Source organism: Dromaius novaehollandiae, chromosome 4, assembly GCF_036370855.1.
Source record: "Dromaius novaehollandiae isolate bDroNov1 chromosome 4, bDroNov1.hap1, whole genome shotgun sequence".
Taxonomy (NCBI): domain Eukaryota; kingdom Metazoa; phylum Chordata; class Aves; order Casuariiformes; family Dromaiidae; genus Dromaius; species Dromaius novaehollandiae.
The window spans coordinates 82,018,920-82,039,801 of record NC_088101.1 but is presented as its reverse complement, the minus strand read 5'-3'; the positions used below and the strand labels follow the sequence as shown (position 1 = coordinate 82,039,801).

At 48.1% G+C, this 20,882-nt stretch overlaps 1 protein-coding gene across 5 annotated transcripts; it reads right to left on the bottom strand.

Annotated features, from left to right (window-relative positions):
- Positions 1-561: 561 nt before the first annotated feature.
- LOC135328325 (uncharacterized) lies at positions 562-10,436 on the bottom strand. 5 transcript variants are annotated; one of them, XR_010389162.1, is made up of 6 exons: positions 6,434-10,436; positions 4,399-4,536; positions 3,867-4,186; positions 2,415-2,544; positions 1,406-1,595; positions 562-866 (listed from the first exon to the last, which is right to left on the bottom strand). XR_010389162.1 is itself a non-coding variant. In XM_064511619.1 (6 exons), the coding sequence occupies exons 2-5, from the start codon at positions 6,768-6,770 to the stop codon at positions 1,427-1,429; spliced, it is 774 nt and encodes a 257-aa protein (XP_064367689.1). In that variant the 5' UTR covers positions 6,771-6,836; positions 9,978-10,436; the 3' UTR covers positions 562-866; positions 1,406-1,426. The 5 variants fall into 5 exon arrangements, 2 of the variants coding, with proteins under 2 accessions (XP_064367689.1, XP_064367688.1); XM_064511619.1 differs by lacking the exon at positions 3,867-4,186 and having other exon boundaries at positions 6,434-6,836; positions 9,978-10,436; XR_010389161.1 differs by having other exon boundaries at positions 3,867-4,536.
- Positions 10,437-20,882: the final 10,446 nt, after the last annotated feature.

The following is a 20,882-nucleotide window of genomic DNA, read 5'->3' as shown; positions in this document are numbered from 1 at the left end:
TTCTAAATCTCCCAATACTTCTCCTCCTGCAGTGAAACAGCTGTGCACATCATTTTCCTAAGGTCCTGCAGCAAGTTAATGGCAACATTTACTGCAGGTAAGTGGTGATGGAGTGAAACATTTGCAGAGTATATGGAAACAGACAGCAGCAAGGTCACACAGCTAAGCAGGAGGGCTGGATGTGCCTGGCAGGCTCCTTTGGGAGCAGCATCCCTGGGACATCATCCTTCCCAGCACTGGGCTTTGCACCAGCCTGGGGATCGGCAGCTCTGCAATGCCATCTTCAGGCAAGCAGCAGCCTTGCTCCCTGCAGAAATCCCTGGAAATCTCCCCGAATTCAGGAAGGCCGGCAGAGGGAATCAATTCTAGCTTAACAACCATTAGTAGAAATTGGTGGCCAAACCCTAGAAGGTGTTAAATACAAAGAAGGCAAAGAGCTCCGCAAGGTACCAACCCATCTGCCCTGGACAGCACAGATACTTCCTTCCCTGTGAGCACACAAGGCTACTAAGAGAGCCCATTAAAGCAGTGCTACTAACACAAACTACTTCTTGTTGGAAGATGAAGTTTATTGGCAAGTTTTATTTAGAGTACATGAATTGAAACTGCCAGCGTGATTTTAGCTCCATGGACTGCCTTGTACAAAAGATTGTTTTTCTGACACTGAGAAGAGCTGGTGTTCTTGGGGGATTTTGATGAACATATGTGTATAAAAGGGTCTCTGCTGAGCACTTCACAAATATTCACAATGGTGAGTTTGAAAGATACAGTGTTTCCAGGCTTCCAGGGTCTCTCACCGACAGTATCACACAGATAACTTGGAGAGCCACTGAGGTGTAATCACAGAATAGTGTGGGCAACACATCCTAAAATAAATCAGAAAATGAGAGAATAATGTAGACCAAGAGACCTGTGGAGGCCTTCTGGTCTAACCTGCTGAGACAGGGCCAGCTTGGAAGAGGCTGCTCAGGGCACTGTTCAGTCAACTTCTGCACATCTCCGTGAGATTCCACCACCTCTCTGGTCCCCAAGCAGAGGGTGGTCTGACCACCTTCACAGTTAAAAATACTTTCCTAGTATCTAACTGATATTTTCTTTATTGCAATCTGTCGCCTCTCATCCCATCACAGTATAGTGATTGTCCTGTAACTATACAGTGTCTTAGGCATTAGCATAAAAGATTCCATTATGGAAAATGGTTGGAAAAATCACTTTTTAGTACCCCAGATGGGGAGACTGTTGCCATTCAGAACAGTATTTCAGTTGTGAAGCTCTTACTACTTTGTACCAGGTGTCACAATTGTGTGTACTTTTTCCACAGCCTCAGCCGCAGAAATCCCGTGATTACCAGGGACTCAGCTTTCAACACAGAAGTGGTAACTTCATGGATTATCTCGGCACTTACCACGGACAGCTGTAGCACCTCTCACTGGGCTGTCTCCACTGCAATCACTTTCTGAGAGGACAGCCTGCGGGGGACATGCCAGATGGGCTTTATGGCCGAACACAGCCCCGCAGTGGGGGTTTGAGGTGACCGGTTTAGCCTCTGCAAGAAAACGCTGTAGTTGTCCTTGTACTCTGACACCCAGTAGTTCCTGCAGAGAACATGAAGAAGGGGATAAGAAGGGGATGTCCATCCTTTGCTTGGCATACCTGGACACCAGGACAGGGCATCTGCCGCTGCTTGGGCAGTGGCTGCCACCCAGCCATGAAACTGTGCAGTGCAAATGAACGCACATGCAGACGGCATGGGCGAGACTGGGAACAGCCTGTCTCCCCCAGAACAGCACGGATGCTGCCACACACTCGGCTGTCATTGGGACCAATCTCCTACCCAGATTAACCATTACAAAAGCTTGGTCTCCAGCCCAGACATAACTCCAAGATCATAGATCAAAATCGAGACTTCAACGCAAATCTGATGTGTGTGTTAGGGGGAGGGAAGGGAATGAGGCAGCAGGGAAGAATTGCCTTTCCAGTGAGAAATAAGAGCTCAGGAGCAGTTGATGCCTGTTTGCTCATAGTGTGCAGATGAATCACATTGCAAACAGCTCCTGCCCTAATTTGAGAGTGCCCTTTCCCAGGGGCAGACCAGGCACTGCAGGGTTGGGAGACAACTCCCTCCACCAGTCCCACAGGGGCTTGACTCCTTCTTTCCAAGGGAGATATATCAGAGGTAGTCCCAGGAGGGGAAAGTTCCCCAGCTCATATCAACCCCACCGAAATTTTTTCCAGAAAAGACTAAGCAGGTCTTGTGAAAGGATTTGACCCTGAGGGAATTCGTTTGAGCTCATTGCATAACATGAGCAAGAAGAAATACACTTGAGAAACGCCTTCTGATCCCATACCGTTCCAAAACCTTCATATCCCCACTGCCAGCACCCACCCTCTCCCCTAGCCCTGCTCTCCCTTACTGGTTAAAGCACTCATCTTCAGCAAAAATGTGAGAGAGAGTCCTATTTGCTTTACAGCATCCACCATGGGCTCCAGGCAAGGGCTGGAAATCTGTGTTGTAGGTACTTCTGCAGTCAAGGTCAAAGCATTCTGGTAAAAGAGAGTTCAGATAATTGAAAGGCTTTTTAAAGTCTCTATCTTCTATATGCTGTAGTCTGTCTGGTCCCCCTTCACTGAGCTTCATCAGCTGTTAATGCTTTCAGCACTCCCGTTGTAGATACCATTACTGAGATGTAATGAGAATTAGCCACAACAGGAAATGCAAGAAGCACTTCCCTGGTCTAGACAAGGCCTTTTAGACAAGATTATTGAGCCCTGATTTTCTATGGCCGTTTAAGTATGATGGTAACTCATGCAAAGCAGGGCTGGAAATGATATCTTAAGTTCTTCCCTTATGGACATTGACTTGTCAGCTGCTATGTATTTTCTTCTATTTTCTGGATTTTCTCTTTTATCAGGCCAGAGCAATGTGTCTGCTTTATGTGATCAAGGACTAAATAAGGAAAGAGGTCCGGGGCCCACTGAATCTTTTCAGAAAAAAAAGAAATCCACTAACCATCTTGCACAATGTTGCCACAAGAGTATACACGGACAACAAGCCAAAATATTAGGCTAAACACTAAATATTCACTTAGGGCTCTATTTCCCCATTTGTGTGGAAATATGTGTGTAAGTGACCCTCCCCAAAATGGTTTGCCATGAGTTTGTGGAGCACCCGTGGTTCCTGGACTGTAGGCTGAAAGACGGCTGCTGAAGGGCTGGCACTAGCGCAGGTCTGATATAAAGCTGGAAACAGGGCAGCATCCCAGTCCTCCTCTCAGGGTGCTAAGGGAAGATCTCAGCAGGCAGAGGGGATATACACTGGAGAAAGGATCCCACAAGTGAGGACTGTCACTTCTGTTCTGCCCGCTTCACCTAAAATCTTCATAGGAGCTGGTTTGAAGGGATATTATCTCCTGTCCTGCTCTGCAGGGCTGCCCCACCTGTATATTAACAGCCTGTGTATGCAGCCTTCTGAGTGAACAGATCTGCCTGTGGAAAAACGTGCCACTATCTCTCACAACAAAACAAGGAAGATGCACAAAGAACTGCAGATTCCAGATGTTTCAATTTTTTTGTATATTTTAAAAACAACATGATCATGTAATGAGTCATTATTAAGGGGTTTTTGTTGTTTTCAGTAAAATTGAGGTTACAGATATTTCACAGGCATCCACTTGTCTATGTCCATGTCACGCAGTTAATTTCTACACAGGCCACACTTAGCAGGACTGCGCTTCATGGTGTGGCCCATACGGAAACTGGGAAGAAAGAAGCATTATTTAGAATGCTCCAACCTTCTCTGGAAAAAAATAGCAGTTCTCTGCTGTGTTTCACCCCCCTGGCAGGTAGATGGTTGTGGGACTGCTCACCTATTTGGGATCTTGCAGCTCAGGCAGCTGGCTGCAGATCAGAATATGGTGCTTAAGCCACACTCTCTCCAAGAAGTGGAAATCCCGTCAGAAACCTTCATGCCACCTCCAGTTGTTGTCCTCATCACGCCTGGTAAATACAGCCTGGCATTTCTGCAGCCAGCAGCCTGGTGTGCAGGATCCTGCACAAATCCTTTGGCGGGCACCGTCAGTAGGCATCAGCGTGGACCACAGTGGCTGTATGGGGGATGAGGTCTCTGAGGACTAGACCTTGGCCTCCTCTGGCCAGACCGTTCTTGTGAAATTGTGGGTGTGCAAAGCTGCATGAGAAGTGCAAACCCAGTGACAGGTGCCCATTGAGCGCATGGCAGTAACCTTCCCACCAAACCTGCTTCCAAGGACCTTTCCCATTTCATTCACTTGCCCTTCAGCTTCTTCAGTCTGTTCCTGCACTAACTTCAAAAGCCCAAAGCCAGACCTAAGGCCACAAGTCATCTATGTGAGGCAGTTGTCACAGCCTCCATCAACTGACCTTCCCCTAAAACAGATGAGCCTAAGACCATGTTCTTGTTTTGTTGAGCTTTAAATTGCCTTGCCCGACACGTCTCCAAGACGAATTGCTGGTAGGTAGCCCAGCCATGAGCCAGCTCCTGCTTGCGCAGCAACATCCCTGAGAGATTGAAGGACAAGAGAGCACATTAGACTGGGAGCACCATCAATTACTCACCCAAATCCTACCCTTGGGCAGGCATAAGCTAACAGCAATTTGGAGCCTCAGCTGGCATCAATCAGGGGAGACCCATTCACTTCAGCAGAGCCTTGCTGAGTTGTATCAATTTTGAATTGATTTAGTTCATGAAACCAGTGAGGGAAAGATATATAATGATGCTAAGCAAGTGGGTACAGCCAGCTTTGTGAAAGGTGGGAGCCATGCTGTCTCTGTGTTGCCCTGGGGCATTAAAAGGAGCTGAGACCCTTGGCAGGATGTTAAAGTATAAAAGGGAAAGACTTGCAGGGCATAGTGCACTGATGAGCTACACAGGGCAGAGTGGAAAGGGAAGGGCCCACAGTGGTTGTTTCATTAGCACAAGACAGCCTCAGATGGGCTTGGCAAGGAGATGCTTAAAGCCCTCAGATGTTAAGTGAAGGAATCACCTATCCAAATGGAGACATCTCCAGCAGGGCTGCTTGTCCAGACTCTCCTTCCAGTTTGTGGAGAGAGAAAAACCCTGCCAGGGTTTATTCTTCTCATCTTCCAGGTGGCATTTAAGCTACAGTAGATAGCTGAGGCATTTCTCTCCACTGATCATGAAGAGAGCTGAGATGATCATCTCCAGAGATGAACTCAGGGAGCAGAGAGAACATCCCTGGTTCATGTTCTCCTGTGTGGTCCCGGAGCACTGCTGAGAAAAAGGGACCCCCAGCAGGACTCCCCACCAAACTGAGCCAGGACGTTGTGTCTGACTGAGGCTTTGCCAGCTCACGGTCTGCAGCTAAGCACAGCTTGACACACAGAAGAGCAGGCAGGTCATCACCAGGAAAGGTGATGGAGCAGGAGGGAAAAAACAAGAAACTCTTAAAGTAACTTGGTACCTAAAAAGTCTGTTCATGGCTGAGTTTCCATACCTAGGAACAGCAACAAAATTCATGGCTGCTCCTGTGCACAGTAATGATGGAAAACAAGATCAAAGTTCTGAAACCCCATGGAGAACAACAAATAGCCCCAACTCTATTTTACAGCTTCCACCATAATAAAAGGACAAGGACCTTGAGCTAGCTGCTTCATGAGCAAGAAGTAAATCGTATTCTTTCTGCTGCCCTCTTCCCTTTCATGCAGGAGCTCAGAGGGAGATCTCAGCTGCTTTGGGAACGTTTTGCAGGGCTGGGTGACATTTGGTGATCACTAACTTTGTTCTCCTGAAATCCTAGCACAAAATTCCATCAGCATTTTCATCTACACAAGTAGACAGTGAACTGGAGATCAGCTGAGGCTTTGCTAACAGTCATTTCCTGCTGCATTTACTGCTGAGCCAGGAACCTCTGACAGAAGGGCATTAAGGGCTTTTGGCTTGTTCCAGTATCTTGAACACCAAAGCCAGAGTCACTAGAGCTCAACTGTGGAGCCCCTTTGCCTCTCTCTGTTCCTCCTGTTCCCCACTTCCAACGTGGGGTTGACTGCATGTCCCTGCTTCACAAAGGAGTTGTAAAGATAAAACCCTAAAGACTGCAGTGCAGATACTTTGGTAGCAGGGGCTCTTCAAACACCAAGAGTGGGTCTGCGGAGTTTTCTGAAGGCAAATTCAAACTCACTGTGTCTGCACTTTGAGCTGGCCTGAAAGCTGCATATTCGTGTTAAAAGGGTGCTGTGCCCAGGCTGCTAATCTTTGCTGGGCACAGCCCTGCGCTAATGCTTTGTCTGGGGTCTGGAATCCGCTTGTGTCCGGCCAGCTCAGTCCATGAGCAGAGGGAGCTCAGCTGGCAAAGGACCATGCAGACAGCCCCTCAGGTAGCTAGAGAGGGCTAGTCAGCTGTTCACCAGCAAACAGTGCCAACAACGTGGGAATTACCTTCTGTTCCAGGAGTTTGAACAGCAGCTGGAAGACACTGGGAATAAGAAAGCTCATTTTCTGGCTTAGTGAGAGCCTGTGGCCTCTCCATTTTCTCCTCCTGGGTTGCTGTTGCTTCAGTGGCAGGGTAGTATTTTGGTAGGTAGCTTTCTGAGTTGGAAAGGATTGAATTAAAGTACTTCCTCTGCTCTTTTTCGGCCTGCTGGAATAACTCAGGACTGGAGGAGCTACCTTCCTGCTTCTTCTCTGGCATGTCATCAGAAGGCCTGTTCACTTTACTGCATGGTCCTGGGATGACTTCTCTTCCCTCTCTGACCACACTGCCCCAGCAGTTCATCAACCGCTGCTCTTGAGGCACTGCAAACTCCTTGGCTTTTAGCTGGGAATCGGAAAACTTTAGCTTCTGCAAAAGGAAGTAATGTGTGAATGGAGATGCAGTGAAGGAGGTCAATTCCTATGGCAGCATCGAACACAACACTATCTGCCCACAGCAAAACATGGACTTTGGTGGTGTCAGTGAGACCAAGGACATAACAGCCACAAAGCAGCTCCATAGCTCTACCATTAAAATGCACAGGGCATCACAGCTTCCTCTTTCTGTCCTTTTTATGGCTGCTTGGGCTGTGTCACCTTGCACCCAAGCAGTGTTCCCCTGAACCATCTCCACCCAGATACTCTGCGGGGTCCAGCACCAGGAGGTCAGCTCTGCAAGCTGTGCCCTGATCTCAGGCTGTTGATGAAACCTGGTGGCTATGGCAGGGGTCTCGCCTGGGAAGGTTTCCACAGATGACCTGGAGGCTCAGCATCAGCTGGGACATTGCTCCACAGGCAGATGAGATGGATGGTTTGGGCTGGGCATGCCCTGCGCTGTATGGAGACGCACACTTGGGCCTCTTCTTTCCCCCACCTTCTTCTGTCCAGCTTGCTATGCCCAGACTCTGCTGTACCTGCAACACCCTCGGTAAATCCAGCTGAAGCGACACTCTTCGAGCCAAAATGGAGCTATGTGACTCTCCTGGGGACTCTGCTGGGCACCATATGGACACAGAGATCTACCTGTAGTAATCCAGTAGCAAGCCCAGAGTGCAAACCTTGACCCACAACAGATCCCACACCACGATTTTCTCACTGGTGGCATGTCGTTAGGAAATAAACCACCATTTTAGCCCGTCTTCTTTCTGCTGTCACAGAGAGCTGTGAAGCCTCTGCTAAACCACCTCCATGTTCTCATGTCATCGATGAGGACATCAAATAGCAGGCAAAAATAGCCCACTTAACCTTCCTTAATGAGTATGTTCCTGATAAACAGACAGACCAGACAGATATATGAAGGCATATAACACTGCAATGACCTGATTACGGCATTTGAGCCCCTCAGCCCCTGGAGATCACAACATAACCTATGAAGGGAGGGCAACGAAGATTATGGATGCAGCTAATTTTGCCAGCAGAGGGAAGACAATCAATCCTGGCACAAACAGAAAGACTAATGTGGTTGCTGGTATGGCTGCTCTTGGGGGTCTGCTGGCTTCAGCATCTTTTAAGCTGCATACTGCAGCTCTGTGAAGAGCAAATTGCTTCCTTTTAAGGGCCCAGTAAAAGACCCTCCTGCTGTGAGCTCCTCCAGGCCCCTGAGGTTAGCAAGGTTGCTCGGTGACCATCCTCATGGGGTTTGCTCCTCAGCTCCTCCATGACATTGCTTTGGACCTCCACAGGTTTCTGTTTGTCCCTCAAGATCAACTTCCCGCAGGGCTCCCCCCTTCCCTATCACTTCTCCAGCCCAGGCTGACTTCTCCTTAAACACACTTTCGACAGGGCAAGTCGGGGTTGCAGAGCTCTGGGAAATACCTGTATTTGGGGGCTTCTGCATTTGAGGGTGGAAAGGGCTCCTAAGGACCAATCTGAGAGAGTGAGATCCTCCAGAGGCTCACAGCGGCGACAGCTCACCAGACAGTTTCTGCTTTAAGAAGCTCTCCAACCTCCCCTTTGGGAGAGGGCTCCAATTCAAAATTTCATGTAGGAAAATGCCAAAGTGACTCTATCCTCTTTAAAAATACCTAGTGAATCTAAGAAAGAAATCTGGACCTCCTGAGTACCTCATCAGTAGGCTGCCCAGTAGGACAACTTTTCTTTACAGGCCTTTAGATTTAATAAAGGATCAATAAAGAGCCAAAGAGTCGCAGCCCAATGAAATCAAACATATACCGGATGCTTTCTCCCTCTTTCTCTCCCAAGCCAGCCCACCAACAGGTCAGGACCTCCACAGAAAGCATGCAGCCTTCCAAAGCCTTTTACAAAATAAAAATAAAAATAAAACAGCAAAACCAAAAAAAGCCTGAGAAAAGAGCTTAGGTGTGCAGCTCAGAAAACAAGACTTCTCCTCCCTCCACGCTGGCCCGGGGCTGCACTCCAGCAGGCAGGGGGTTAAAAGCCCTGCGCTCCAAGTCAGGATCTTGGAAGCAGAACAGCCACCTAAGGCTTGGGCTTCCTGCAAACCACTCGCCAGCCTCGGAGAACAGCGGGAGCCCGGAGCAGGGAATGTTAATGAACGCTGCTGGCAGCGGTACCCCTTCCCAGAGGGCAGGAGGAGGGGAGCTGACAGGGAGGGGAGAAGCAGGAGGGAGAGGGGAACGGAGGAGAGGGCTCCTGAGGCTGCTCCAGATAAGAGGAAGGCACCCGTAACCAGGAGCCTGGGTCTCGCTTGCGCTGGATTAATGTGGTTTATTACCGAGGCCCCTCCAGGACTAACACCACCCCTCCTGCTCAGACCGCTTCCCCTCTCTGCCCCACCGGGCACTTTCACACAATGATTTCTCTGTCGTTTTCCCCCAAGCCTGAACTTTTCTCCTCCCTTATGAGTGTAGGACAGATCAAGCCACTTTAGCAACTGAACATCCCCCCTGCTACTTCTCCCCAGTGGCCCAGTGCAAACTGCAGCTGTCCCAACTGGGCTGCCACAAGCAATTAGGCCAGGGCAGGCGGAGCGAGGCAAATCAGATTAAATAGCTCAGGGGGTCGCTCTCCCTGCAAGGAGATTAAAAAAAACATAACATTCCCTACAGAAGTCTTCTCAGGCCTGTGTCAGGGCAAGGAGACATCCCCATCACAAACACCCCCCTGCCTCCCGCAGCAATATCAGGATGGGCCCAATCGCGACCCACTCCATCAGCCCCAGAGGAAGCAATAAGACTCCAAGGCTTAGGCCCTGGTTCAGCAAGCAGTCATTAGTGCCCTGACTTAATGAGCGTAATTAGCACTGGACACCCGAAGCGGCTTTACCGGAGGGTACGAGGGGGATTTCCTGCAGAAGGGACGTCCCAACACGAGCCAGGGGACTTGTGCGTGACGTGACCCACCGGTGGGTCGCGAGCAGCAAGGACCGACGCAGGGCTCCCGCTCTGCCGGTGCAGGTGGCACCTGCATCTGCTGGGACGTCAGCAGCGAGTCCGGTCCCCAGCTGCCCATGGCCACGAGAGGGGCGCAGAGCCCTGTGGGGCAGCCTGCGCCATGGGCCATGGAGCCACGCAAGGAAAACCCCCCGTACCTGCAAGTACTCCTCGGTGGGCGGCTGGTACTCCTTGAGACCTCTGTAGTCTGTCGTGTACGAACTCCTGTACACGTCCAGCGACACAGGTGCCTGAAACAACAGAAGGGAAACCCAGTGGAGCTGTTATTTGCTCAGACTTCTCCTGCTAGGGCTTAGGGGGAAGCCTTTGAGGGCAGTAGTACAAGCATTGCTTCCTCAGGGCTCAGGAGGTGACAAGCTGCTCCTCTGGGTCCAGCGTCTGTCCCCTGGGCCAGCCATGGCCAGTCCAACAGGGACAACTCCTCGCTCAGTGGAGCCCCGAGCAGGGCGGGTAGGAAGGTCCGATGGTCTTTTGGCAATGGGCTTTGGGGGGTCTTCTAGTCTTGGAGGACCCTTGCGACAAACACCTTCCTCCTGCCTTTCTCCAGCTGACCCTGACTGCAGCCGATGCTCAGCCCTGGGCAGAGCACTAATATACAGCTGCTGAAATAGTTTGATCAGCTGCTGAGGTCCAGTGTCACTTGGGTTAAATAAGCATGTGCTCCAGTCTCATATTTCAGTAATATTTCCCTGCTGCTTATCACATATTTAAAGTTAAGTGCTCACTAATGTCAATACTTATTCTACAAAGTGATTGGAGAAATTATGGAAGAAAATGCTACCGAGGGCTACTAAGCACAACGGCACCAGCCCTAATGCTTCAAGTCACTGCAGTGCAAACTGCTGGAAATGGGGAGATGATTTTAGGGGGGATGATTTTCGGGAAGAGGCACTTTGTGCTTTTCTTGTTTCCTATGCCCCTCCCTTGGCATCCGCTACGAGCCACAGCTGGAGACAGGAAATCAGGTGAGATGAGCCTTCGGGCTGATCCAAGATAGCTGTTCTTAGGTTAAAGCATAAAATGTGCTAACCTTTAAACACGTTGCAGAGGGCCCTGAGAAATGAGCTCTGGTAAAACTTGTGCAGCAACTGAAGGTGTTCCCGCTGTCACCCGTGCCACACGAACATGCTGTCCAGGGATGTCCACCACGCAGGGACTAGCCTGGCCAGCCAAAGCACAAGCTTGCGCTCCCATGCCTGGTGTGAAGGGGCCATGGCTGAGACCCGGGGACTCACCCTTACCGACTGCCTTTGCAGGGCAGGGCGGCCTGAAAACCACCGAAGTGCCACAAGCTCACTCTGCCAAAGCCCAGTTCTCAGCTTTTCCTGGCTTTCAAAGGAAAATGTAGAACTTCAGTATTTCAGATGACCTTGAAATATTTAAACCGTCTACTGAGATAAAAAGGAATCAGTAACTGTACCAGCACAAGGCACCTTGGGGAAGATATCTTGTGCCTTGCTACCAGTGCTCTCCATTATTGGCAAGAATATATTTTATATACTCGTTCCTTTTTTTCTAACATTTCACCCTTTTCTCCTCCAGCGCCACCTCCCAGGTGAGAGGCTGCCTGTGGCCACCACGAGCTGGTTGTCACCAGATGCTGTTATCTTCCCAGCCTGGCAGGCACTGCAAATCCATTAGTCAAATGCTGGCGAGAAAGAGAGCTCCTTTTGGGCTTCACCTTCGACAGGGCTATTTTCCTCATCGCGTCCACCATGCTGAACCAGAAACCTGAAACAGAAGTCACTCAGTTAATGGGCAAATTCCTCTGTTCTACATAGCCCCTTCTGAGACGAGGGACCAAGCGACCTGGAATGGACACTGGTGGGAAGAAGGTGATTTAGCTGGGGGCTGTAGGACTCCTGTGCAGCCCAAACTGGGGGTTAGAGTATGAGCAACTTCATCCAACTCTAGCAATGCAAAAGGTACCCCTCTAGCCCAGCAACGAGCACCCACAAAGCTGTGCACCTCAGGGGACGCTGCTCGGTGGGACACAGCCAGGAAGAGACACTGGCACCCAACACCAGCAGCTCCAGGGTCGCCCGGGGCAGAGCTGGCCCTGGGGGGTGACCCTCAGTGTCCCCTCCCGGGGGGACAGCTGGGACCCTCAGTACCTGCGTGGTAGGGCGATCCGGCGTCTGCACGGCCGCAGAGCTTCCAGGGAGGGGGGAAAGCTCCTGCCCTTTGTGAGACACCCGGGCTCCAGAACCCCAGTGGCCGTGATGGGGCAAGGGGACCCTCTGTAGGTGCAGGGAGGGTGAGGTTTCCTCGGAGGAGAAGCCACAAGTGTCCCCGCAGTCACATGGCCAGGGACCTGCTCCCCACTCTTTCAGCTGCCGCCAGCCCTGCTGAGGACACGTGGCCAGGACAGGGACAAAGCCTGCCCTTCGCTCTGCTGAGCCCTCAGAGAGCCCTCCAGTGAGACCTGCTCTGTGGGTCTGCTGTGGGGAGCAGAAGAAAACAGCATCCTCGCCTCACTGCATGGAGGAGTGCGAAACCACCTGCAGAAATAAGGCAGGCAGGGATCTCTGCTCGGCTCTGGAGGGTGTCTGAATACACCCGAACTATCCCATCCAGATGTCTCCTTCTCCTTCCCAAGAGCCTCTGATGACCTGCAAAATAACACAGCAGGGAATGCTCAGATTTAGTCTTTTGTCACACAAAAAGACAAATGTCTGCCAGACTAGACCTACAAGGCAGTATTTACTCTTTAAAAAATGTCAAGCATTAACCAAGTTTGGGATCCATCCCATCCAAGACTGATTTCACCTAATTTTAGATGTCTACAAAGAGGACATCTCCCTTTGAGATAATCATTCCAGGCTTCCTAGCTTTTTTTAGGCTGATTCATTTGACTGGTGTAGATATGTAGTTTGGGATGAAATGAACTGCCTTCTCAGAAAGCCTGTGTTCAGTCAGCTGAATCTCAGCCAAGAGTCCAGTTTCCGTAGCTACACATGAGCCTGGAAATCCGTTCAGAAACTTGATTCTCTGTCACTATAGTAATTCAAATAATAAACACCAGTGATGCCACGTGAGTCCAAAAAATGTCATCTTGGCTTCAGGATCCTGGCTGAGTTTACTAAAGAACAATTAGAACAAAACTTTTTATTTGGATCAGTCAGACAATTTCTGCTGGAGGATGTGGAGAGGTGATTATGTGAAGCTTCAAGCTTATTTCTGAGGGGGTTTCTGACTCTAATGTAGGCAGAACCTTTCCTTTTGTTCTATGTTCATACAGCACTAGATACAGAGAAGATCTGGTCATGGATCCAGGTTCACAGGCCCCATCACCATGAACTAAATCACTGCAGTTATTTCTCTTTGCACCCTGTTATGCACCAGCACATACCTGAAGCCTTAGGATGCTAATGCACCGGCGATAGAGTCGTGTGCTGCTAATACCCCACCACTGAAGTCAGGCAGAATGGGAAGCCCTTGGTTGCCCACTGTATTTTATGCAAATGAATATTAGAATAAAGGATGCAGCAAGGAAAGAAATTATTTCCAGAAATGTGAAACTCTCATGTTCTACTGTGCTTATATTAAAGGGATTACACTCCATTTCCTTCTTAATACAGCTAATGCTCTATGGGAAGCCCTCAGGCCAGGGATTAAAGCACTTATTCAATTAATTAGGAACAAACTTCTGCCTTAAAGTCAAACACACAAATATCAGTAAGCCCCTGAGAGTGTCTTCCTTCCAGAGTAGGGAAAATAGATCCTACTTCTGATGTAAATGAAACCAAGTCTGCACTCTAAAATTACCAGGAATTACATAAATTAAGAAAACTTGCTTTTAAAATCTAGGCATTCTGTAAGGCAGCGTGGTAAAGGAGGGACAGTCATTTACACTGGGAGTAGAATCAGGGCCTAGAAGACTAATAAAAATGAAATACAATTTTAGGATGTAACATTGGCAACCAGCTCGCAAGCACACCAGTGTTTGGATATGTTTGAAGTTAGGGGTGAAATCCTGGCCCAGCTAAACTCAGAAAACAAAATGCTTATTCAGGAGAATCCGAATTTCACCTGGGGTGTCTGATTCATTACTGAGATAGGAGACAATTTCCAAAATCTGGCTCCAAATCCTAATCTTCCTTGATGAAGGCTTGATCCTTCCGTTTTCTTGCAGGTACAGCTCACATGAAAATTAAAAGGCATTTTGCCAGCATAGTTCATGCAGCAGCAGCCTGCTATTGCTGTTCAGCTTCCCATTTCTTCTCAAGTACCAAATGATGGGGCTGACAATTGCCAACATGATCCCAACCAGAAGCGAGTTGAACCAAAATCCCAGCTCACATCTTCCTCTACTTTCGAGAGAGCTTGTCTGCCTCCTTGTTGCTAATTCAGATACGGAGAAAAAGGTAAACCAACCACATGCCATTTTTTAGTGTTTTTCTACATTTGGACATTTTTTTCACTTCCTTCACACATGTGGGCTCTAATGCCATTACCTTTCCTCCTAAATTTCCTCCTAAAAATTCCCCGCAACGGTTCCAGACTTCTCCAAGCCTCCAGGACTGATGAAGCTTGGCATAAGGATGCTTCAGCACGTCAGATCCCTCCCCTGGCACTCCTGCGCTCAACGCTTAGCACGGGCTGTGCACAAGAAGCACCGGCAGAGAGAGGTCGAGCAGCCGCTGATCTCTCCCCATTGCAGCTCTCCTGCTCTTTCCTGCACAGCTTCTCCTCCAGAGAGCTGACGGCAGAGCTGAAAGAGAGAAGTGAAGTCTGAAGACCAACATTGCTTTACAGAACACCTTCAGGAGAAAACTACTATGAATTAACTAGTTTATTTTCATAATACTCCAGAGAGGTGATAGTTGAGATTTCCGGGGTCAGGATCCTAAACCAGGTACCTGAATGGAAGTGCCCCCATTTCTCAAGGCACCAACCACCCCAAACTCCCAGGGAGGTTTTCAGAGGGTGTTGGTGCTTTTCATCTCTCTACACCACTTTATGTGCATAGATATAAGAAAATTACGTGTGTGCCACTCAGGATCAGATTCTCAAAGGCAGGTGATTACAGGTTTAAACGGTGCCTTGGGAGAATTTCCAAAGTGCCTGAGTGTATGACTGTTGAGTTCAGGTCCTCTAAAATCAGATGTGAAGAGTTTAAATTAGACTTAAGAACCTTAATTCTAGCATAAAACAATGAGATCTGTGTACATAATCTGTGCAGCTGCTTTCTGACATCCTGCTGGACATTTCCCTGTGCTTTGAGGTGCCTGTGCACCTCCTGAAAGCCGATCTCATAGCTTCAGTAGGACTGCAGTAACATATAGGACTTGGCTCAGACACAAATTTTACCTAAATTTGGCCTTCACTTCCTCTGTTTGCCATCTTTTTCCACTCGTAAAATGGCAGGAGTGCTATCTAAGCCCGCACTGCTCTTGTGCTGGGTGCTGCACCAGATATTGGCAGCGTTCAGTAGAACCGTCAGATAATACTCAGCTATTCACAATTTAATTCAGGAAAACATGGTCCAGGAGGACATACCTCCCTGTCAGCCCACCTCTTGACAAGTGCTCTTTGGGCAGGGAATAAGATTCATTGCCCCAGCGTGGATGTTGAAAGAGGAAAGCGACCGATAAGTAGGACCCCCATCACGTGAAAGAGGCCAGGTGTAATCTGTGAGGGGAATCTCCATTCACGTTAACACCACGGGCAGATAAAGCGCAAAGAGGAGAATCTTCTTCAAGGGACAAGTGATGACAGCCTGTTCTGTCAGCATGAGGTCAGTCACCCATTTGGGTCTAAAAACACGAACTTTTGCGGGAGTGCAGCAGTCTGGCAGGGGAGGGTTTCTCATGGGGTTTATTTCATGTGTTTCTCCAGTTTTCTTGGTGAATTGGTGGCGGCGTTTAGATCACTCTGATCAGAAATAACTAGAGCCCTTCAACCTAAATTCAAGACACCTGTAGTTCTCTTCCAGGCACCTGCCTCACTTACTGGACTGAGCCCTGAAAGTCCAACTCCTCTTTGTGCAGATGCTCCACTCTTCACAGAAGATGAGGACAGCTGGTGAACTCGGGGTGGTGTCCCAGTTCTTCAGGCTGTTCTGCTCTTAAAACAATCAGCTGCTTGTTCACGGTCCCCCAAAAAGCATCCATCAGCAGAGGACTGCAGGAATCTCATCACCGTCTATGTGAGAGCGTTCTGTATCCTGTGATACAAATCAATGTATATTTATGCACCTGTGTAAGGCAAATACATATATGTATTGTTGGAGAACCTAAATCTGTTCACTAATGCTGTTGTTTAAATAGCCCTTTAACCACATCACTTTTCTCCTCGTTAGGTTAAGTCGCTGGAGGTGAAAAAGCCCTTCCAAAATGGTTTTCACTCACTCATTCAGTCCAAAGTAAACATGCCTCTGGGACCATTATGTGTATCAGATATCCAAGGCTTTGTTAAGAGCTTGCCTGCTAGGTAAATTCTACTACTCTTTCTCCTTGGAAGGAGAAGGTTAAAATTAGAGATAGGCTCACACAGGTATGGCAGGACAGCACTGGGAGTTATGGCCATGCAGGAATAATAGGATATATCAGAGCAGCACATACAAGCGACCCAAGTCTTGGGGAGGCTCCTGATCGAAGGTAATTCCAGTTACAATATGACATCGGCTTGACTTATGCCTGCCGCCTGAAATCACATTAGTCACAGGTCTCACAATGACCAAGAGTCTGACATTTTCATCAATAATCAATGGGCTGAGAGCGCAAATCACTAGCACTAGGCATTGCTAGCAATAAATACATGAGGACTGTACATTCACTGCATGCCATGGAAAATCTTCAACCCGCGTGCACACATCTCTGGAGGAACTAATGGATTTCAGCTGGCTGCACTTTCCCTGTACAGTCTCACCTCACAACACAGTCACATCTACTTCTTAAGTTTGGCAGGATAATGACCATTCAAAGTCACTTTATCTAGACCTCATCCAAAACTGACTCCACTGAAAAGGAACCTCTCTGTTTACTGCACCAAGGTTTGGATTGGGCCTCCAACCAGGAGATTTTCCCACTGTGGCCATTAGCGGTTCAGCTGATCTGAACTTGTTGGGGAGAATAAAGCAACCACCTGCTTTCAGTGACAGGAAAAAGTAAAGTGAGATCAAACGCTAGCAGGAGAAGGGAATTTAAGCAATGCAAGAGGTGGTTGCATGTCATTTCAGAAGTCGCCCTTTGTCTTTGATCTGTGCTTAGGAAGCGGGTACCTCCTGGATCTGATGGTCATTAGAGAAGTGTGCCACCAAACTCATCCCACCTTGAAGTTTCAAGTGTTTGCTTTCCCCTAGAAGCCTCCTCCTACTTCCGCCCCTGTGTAAACCATCTGCCCTTTAGCAGAGCCAGCTAATGCTTGTTAGGGAGCAGGAACCAGGACTCGTGTCCTCGCCTAACTCCAGTATCATTCACTGCAATGAAGTTGAGACTGCTCTTCTGTAACTGTATTATACATGCACAGGTGGGTCCTCTAGAGATCAGAGAACGGAGAGATATTATAGAAGGTGTCATGCAAACAAGAAAGCCCTGGCCCTGGAGAACCTACAGTCCAAATACCCAAGACAGATAAACGACTTTGACTTTAGGGATTGTAAGGATGAAGCACGCAGAGACAAAGTAAGCTGCAAATCACAGAAAATCTGTGACAAAACTGAATAAATCCCACTGTGCTGAATCCCCGCTTCTGCTCCTAACAGCTCCTTGGAGCTCTGCCTCTTACTAACAAAGCATTCGCTTTATCAGCACACATTGAGGAAATAAAATTATGCAGTTTAATGTGGCAAGCACATGCAGTTACCCTCTAAAAGCGGAGATTTAAAGCAGGTATGTGTGCAAATATTTGCCACCTCTCCGGGCATTCAATAAAATAAACCTGCATTTGGAAGAGAGTCTCCATGTTACCGCAGGGAGCTTCGGTTTGTTGATACCTTCGGTGAGTGTTAACAAGAGGCGACATCATGGGGAAGTGAGAACCTGGTCTCAGGTTACCCCATAAATTGGCTCAGGCCTCGGAGAGGATTACAGGCCCAGAGCCATCCTAAGTACTGGGATGTCATTACGGCGAAATCAAAGGTAACCGTGGGGCTTGGCAGGTAACTGTCAACAGCTAAGGGAAAGAGCAATCCCGTGAAGGAGCTCTGCACCAGGATGAAATTCAGCCACCTTTATTTTCATTTCAGGTGAGGGGTCAAGCAGAAAAGCTATCCCTAGCGGCCTTTATTTACAGTTTTCAAGGGAGCGGCTCGTGAAGCATTTAGAGGAAGAAGGATGAACCCGCTCGTCCCTCACCCACAGAGCCCGTCTCGATGACAGACGGAGGATGCTGTAATGACACCAGAGCTGGGAAGATTCCTTTTATGAATGAAATGCAGGAGGCGGCAGTGCCCTAACGAAGTCATTAACAAAACTCCCAGGGACTGGAACAGGGCTGGGGTTTCACCTGTAATATTTTCAGGGACAGCAAAAGAAAGATGCTCGCACTGGGACATTTACTTTCTGCAGCGTCTAACTCCTAGCACTGACAACGATAGCAACACCCCATAAGCAGATTTCAAGGCATTTCTTCAGTCTGGTGTTTCTTTTACACTTTTTCCTTTCTGTCTACCGTTGCCTGTCCTTCCTACCTAGGTGACCAATCTGAATTTCTAGAGAACCACAATATGTCCAGTTTTTCTCCCAGACATGCAGTCAATTCACCATCAAAATTTTGGGAAATTTTATATTTCTCTGGATTTCCTGTTGATGGATACAGAAGTTATAAATGGTTTCATATTGTCTGGTCACAGGAGCTACATCTATGCAAAAAATAAGAAGAAAAAAAAAAGACCAGGGCTGTTCTTTGGCCCCGAGCTCAACTGAGTGCATGGCTCACATTCCCACACCTAAACCAGCACTCTCCAGAGCAGACTAGTCCCACGGAAACTGCCTAGGGAGGACAATTTATATCCTGGGCATGGGAAAGTGCTGTTATCCCCAAAATACGCCAGGCCCACACCAATAATTTAACAGCATGGACTAGTGCAGGCCACCAGCTGGGCCCATGATCTGGGCCTGTTTAATGCAGTAGTGTACACACAGCCAGTGTGTACATACTGGGCATCCAGAGAGGTATTTTTAACATTGCTATCAGGGAAATGGTAGTTTTGTCATGGGGAGCAGACTTGCAGGGGAGTTTTAAGACTTCGCACTTAGCGCTGACCTTCATGGGGAGGCAGAAGTGGATCGCGCCCTGCAAGCGCCCTGCAAAGCGCAGCTCTGGTGCTCCAGACTGCGGGCTGCGGCAAGGCAGGGAGCTGAGTGCCTCCTCTGATGCCCTAAAAGTCCCACTCCAGGCAAAAAAACAACCATGAAAGCAAAATATCCCGTTTTCCACTCAGCCATGGGAAATCCTCCCTCACCCTCCCCTCCTCTTTAAAGATCTAAAATCCTACCAGCATCCAGTTTTGCAAGGGTTAACCAGCACGGAATGAATGTGGAGAGACAGTCCGGGACCATAATCACTTATTATTTTCAGGTAATATGCTTTATCTCTGACTAATCTCCTCATCTGGAGAAACACTCACTGCAGACAAGAGTCACCGAGGTTATCTCTGATGATGGGGCTCTACGGACTGCTGGCTGCGAGGGACCGAGGAGAGGCCAAGGAGAATACTTCAATTATGGCATGAACTATGCTCTGGTAGCTGAAAGGCCATTGTTTAATCTACTAGAAATCATCTATTTTAACAGATAAAGGGATTTACTTGGGTTTCCTGCTCCCCAAGAACAGCATGTTATTCCAACTGCTAACAGAACATTGGGTATTTAATTAAACAAAAAGCACAGAGAGAAGCAACACAGCCATCAACATCACTTCTGGGGAAATTCAAATTGATTGTCACCCTTTGATGCTGCTCAATCACCTCTATCTCACTCACCCTTCCTACAGTAGAGATTAAATCATCTGGTTCTCCCTATCCAGCACTGTTAACTTTTTGGGGGGGGATCCAGTTCAAAACTTTGGAATATGTAATGTGAATTCTCAACTCAGCAGAGCCCTGACTTTCAATGAGCTGGACTATCCCAGATCCATCTAGAGGAGAGTGTGGAAATTTGACTTTGGTTTTACGTCTTCTTCTGCACACTTGGTGCTGGTTCCTGTCGGACAGGACTCTGGTCTGTCTGGACCATTAGCACAATCTAGTGTGACAGGTCCAGTGTTTGGAAATTCAAATTGTCTTCATTGCTCAAAGACAAATCTGAAACTTCTACGTCCATAAATCTTCTGTTTGTCCCTTTTCCCTTTCAGTTCCTTTGTCTGTGCCTTTTCCATTTTCAGAGAGGTTTTCACTTTTATTTTTTTCATCCAGTAGTGTGACTGTAGAGGACAGTTACAGGTCATACTTTATCGCTCCACTATGTTCAGCAAATAAAGACCCATTTTCTTATGTCATCTACTTCTTTGGGTCCACAGACCATAGACCCAAAGAGTCTATGAAGGATGATTAAGAAGAAGCAGCCTACAGAGGTAGCTGTAAATTCAATATGTAGGGACCCACATCTCTGTTGAAAATACACAAATGAAAAAAAAAAAAAAACCACGAAACACAATAATCTAGTTTCTCCTTCAACCATCAGCCTCTTAATCCTCTTCCCTTTACCAGAACAAAGAACAGGTATCTTAAAAGTGATTATCCAGCCAGCCAGCAGCCAGATTGCTGAAGTTTCCTCACTGTCACACAGATGGCTGTCACTTTTGTAAATCCTATTGATGACTGTCCCATTCCTAACATGGTCTCACAATCCGTAACATTTCATTGCAAAGGCCAGCTGTCTTTTTTTGTTTTGCCTTCCTGAAAGTCCATTTCTCTGCATGTAGAACAAGGAAAGGCACCAGCTGAGTAGACTGAATTTTGCATCCATGAAAATGTCTTTGCCTCTCCTTGTCTGCTTCAGATGGTCTACACCCACATGGACTAGTTACATCATATCTCTGTAGAGACATCTGTTGCTGTCCCATGTGGCAAAATTTCCCAGATAAATGGGGCTGTC

What these genes read in the sequence shown, in the direction of transcription:
- LOC135328325 (XM_064511618.1), bottom strand. Translation starts at nt 6,770, where the DNA reads ATGAACTGCTGGGGCAGTGTGGTCAGAGAGGGAAGAGAAGTCATCCCA. An exon ending in TCAAACTCCTGGAACAGAAG is followed by an intron (nt 4,537 to 6,433) that starts GTAATTCCCACG and finishes TCAATCTCTCAG; the next exon opens with GGATGTTGCTGCGCAAGCAG. An exon ending in GAAGATGAGTGCTTTAACCA is followed by an intron (nt 1,596 to 2,414) that starts GTAAGGGAGAGC and finishes TGTTCTCTGCAG; the next exon opens with GAACTACTGGGTGTCAGAGT.